The 3,254-nt window shown below is 34.3% G+C and overlaps 1 protein-coding gene across 1 annotated transcript; it reads right to left on the minus strand.

Moving 5' to 3' along the window:
• Positions 1-1,153: 1,153 nt before the first annotated feature.
• On the minus strand, positions 1,154-2,086 carry LOC132652761 (putative vomeronasal receptor-like protein 4). Its single transcript, XM_060378680.1, has one exon. It carries the CDS (start codon positions 2,060-2,062, stop codon positions 1,154-1,156), a length of 909 nt encoding a protein of 302 aa, XP_060234663.1. The 5' UTR covers positions 2,063-2,086.
• Between the last annotated feature and the right edge of the window lie 1,168 nt (positions 2,087-3,254).

Consider the following 3,254-nt stretch of genomic DNA (forward strand, 5'->3'; position numbering starts at 1 on the left):
TTCAAGTTCTACTATATATGATTAATAATACCTGACTCATTTCATTGTACAACTAAAAATGACTACTGTTTTGATATTCTTTCTTGGAATAGATTAAAATATAAATATTGATATCTTTCAATAGACAGGAAAACACATGACCTGAGAAAATATTTCAGGCAAGCAAAATATATTATAATTAAAAGGAGTTATACAAAATTATAGAAGATAAATTGGAATAACAATATATAGTTTAACATAAACCTACAAATTCTGTATTTGTATTCAGTACATAAGGTTCTTAGGTTTCCTTGCATTTATTTATTTTGACTTATTTTGGCATATCATTCTAATTTGTTTTCAGTGGATAAAAAAAGGACTATTTTTAAAAATGAAACCAGAATTTATACTTCTTTTCTTCCACCATCTACTTTCTCCTCTACTTTCCTTCCTCTTTCTCCTTCTTTTGTTTTCCAAATTGTGCTCTTTCAGACAGGTTCCCAGATAATTCTATCTGGCTTCAAACTCATATTGAAGCTGAGGATGACTCTGAATGCCTCATCCTATTACATCTCCTTTCCTTGTGATGAGTTATAAGGATTTACCGTGCCTAGCTAGACTTTTTATTAAAATGTTTTTTATGATAACACTTTCATAATTCAAAATGCAGTCATATAAACTTTTTTAATGATAATTGACTGTAATGTTTACCAAAATGCAAGCAATTCCCTTGTTCAGACACTGTGCTAAGATCACAGCTTATATCCAGTAAAAGGCCTGTATGACAAGAACTTTGAGTGTTTGAAGAAAGAATTTGAAGAATTTGAAGATCTCCTATGCTCATAGATCAGTAGGATTAACATTGTAAAAATTGCCATCCTGATAAAAGCCATCTAAATATTCAATGCAATTCTCATCCAAATATCAACACAGCTCTTTACAGACTGAAAAGAGCAACAATTAACTTCATATGTAAAAATAAAAGACCCCAGATAGCAAAACCAATCCTATACAATAAAAGAAATTCTGAGGGTCATAGGAGAAGAAGAGGGAGGGATCATGGGATTGGGAGGGAAGTGGGGAGGGTGCTACAGTTGAGATAAAAAGTGAATAAACTGTAATTAATAAAAATAAAATTTTAAAAAGAAGAAAAAAATATATTTAAAAAATATTTTTAAAAAATCTGGTGGTGCTTTGACTGTTTGTTTTTCAGAACATTGATTAGTCTCTTATCAGAGCTGATGTGTAACAAAGGAGTAATTGTGGGATAGGCATTCATCACAAACTTCTGAACAGTCTGGATGAATGGGTCATACATCCATACTAGGATTGAGGTAGATGAAATGATGAAGTCCACCCAGTACATGATCACAAAGAAAACTACCAGCAGCAAGATGGTCCGGGTGGCCCTTTTCTCAGGGGACATTCTCAGTTGGCTGATGCTATGAAGATGCTTGCATTGCCTCTGATGTCTGAACAAGATAATCACCATGTATGCACTTGTGGTCAGCATGACCCCTACAAGAAACACATCTCTGGATGTTGTCAGTGTTAAAATCAATCCCCAGCTGATGTAGTTCATGGGGAAGAGTGAGCAGGATTCAGTGACCTTCATCTGGTTGGTCTCACTCACATTGGTAAAACCACCAACATAGAAGATAAGTCTGCCACTGAAGGACAAATTGAAAGACCAAATATAGAAGAAAGCACTAATCATGTATCTTTTTAGCTTAGGTTTAAATTTTGCCAAAAAAGAGGTACTGGGACTGATAGTGACAGCCTGGAACACACTCAGGAGGCAGGTGATGCAGATAGAGAGGCCTCTCATCACCCTGTGTATGTAGAAAGTTGCCTTACATTTGAAGTCATTCTCTATGTTCAGTGACTCAAATATGTCTGTAAGCCAAATGTCACCACCAGTGAGGATCATCATTATGTGAATGAAGGTCAGTTGATAGGACATCAGGTCTGTGGGCTTAAGTCTGTGATCTACAATTATGAAAGTATAGAGAAAAAAAAGACACATATTGGCTGTGACTGCAAACCCAGCTTGGAAATAAAGGACATTCTTTAATGAAGACATAAGAAGAAATTAAATTTATCTTAAGAGAAGAGAGGAAGGATATTTCATATATCTGGAAGAAAAACAGAGTATATGTCAATCTTGTGATTCAGTGGTTTGTGTGTCTATATCATTATAACATATTACCTATTTACTCTCTATTAACCTGTCCCTTTAACTTTTGAAGTTCCATACTAGACTTTATAGCCTACATTTGTATATACTCTCCACGTATCTACCTGGAGAAATAGAACACTGGACATAATAAAGTCTTTCACTAGCACATCTATACAGAAGACATGTTTTGAGTATTCCTCTATTGAACCTGAGTTTCATACCTTAGAAATCCAATCCTATTTATTCAAATTGCCTCATATTATTCTTAATACCTAAAACAGTAGTAGGGAATACAGAAAATTAGTCACATTTGTGCAACTGAAAAAAAACTTACATTTATCTGAAAAATAGTAACAAAAATTTAAAAACTGAGGTGGGTCTGTCTAATATTCTATAATTTTACTGTGTTCAAGTTTGCAACTATCCATGTCTTGACTCATAATTCTAATGGAGTCACAGTGATAATTCATGATAATGCCACTACTTTAATCAGCAAAAGGTCTATCTCATTTCATCATAAAAATATGCTTCTTTTTGCATGATATCTTACATGCCCAGAATCTGGAATTAAAGACTTGTATATAGTTGTAAACTATTAGTGTACTTTCATCCTATGAATTCCCTAACCATTAATTATGGTTATAAATGGTCCTAGATGTCTCCCACTTTAGTGTCCATCCCATTACCTTTAATAAGACTCTGTCTCAGGTTTAAAAGAATTGTCTCCAAGCTATTGTGACAAACACTGTTTTTCTTTTCTTTTTGGAGGAGCAGAGTAAATTCCCTAACAAAATAACTAGTTACAGCTTTTCAGCCATCCATGTTGATATTTTACCTACTTAGTCTTTCTTCTGTATTTATCTTCCTCACACATTCTAAGAAGTCAAGCCTTTCCCTATTTCCTTGATCATATACTTGCACCTGCTCTTCTGCTCTCTACTCCTCCCAGCATCACCCATAATCCTGGAAACGGTCCTGTTTTACTTTCCTGATTCCCATAGTTACTTACTACAGGCTACATAATCATATCTAGGAGCTGGGAACCTCCAACAAGTGACACGAAGACAAACACTATTTCTGACATATTTATAACAAG

The sequence above is a fragment of the Meriones unguiculatus genome, chromosome 3 (assembly GCF_030254825.1).
Source record: "Meriones unguiculatus strain TT.TT164.6M chromosome 3, Bangor_MerUng_6.1, whole genome shotgun sequence".
NCBI classification, from domain to species: Eukaryota; Metazoa; Chordata; class Mammalia; order Rodentia; family Muridae; genus Meriones; species Meriones unguiculatus.

Excerpts from the sequence above, each read along its gene's own strand:
- LOC132652761 (XM_060378680.1), bottom strand. The coding sequence starts at position 2,062 with ATGTCTTCATTAAAGAATGTCCTTTATTTCCAAGCTGGGTTTGCAGTC.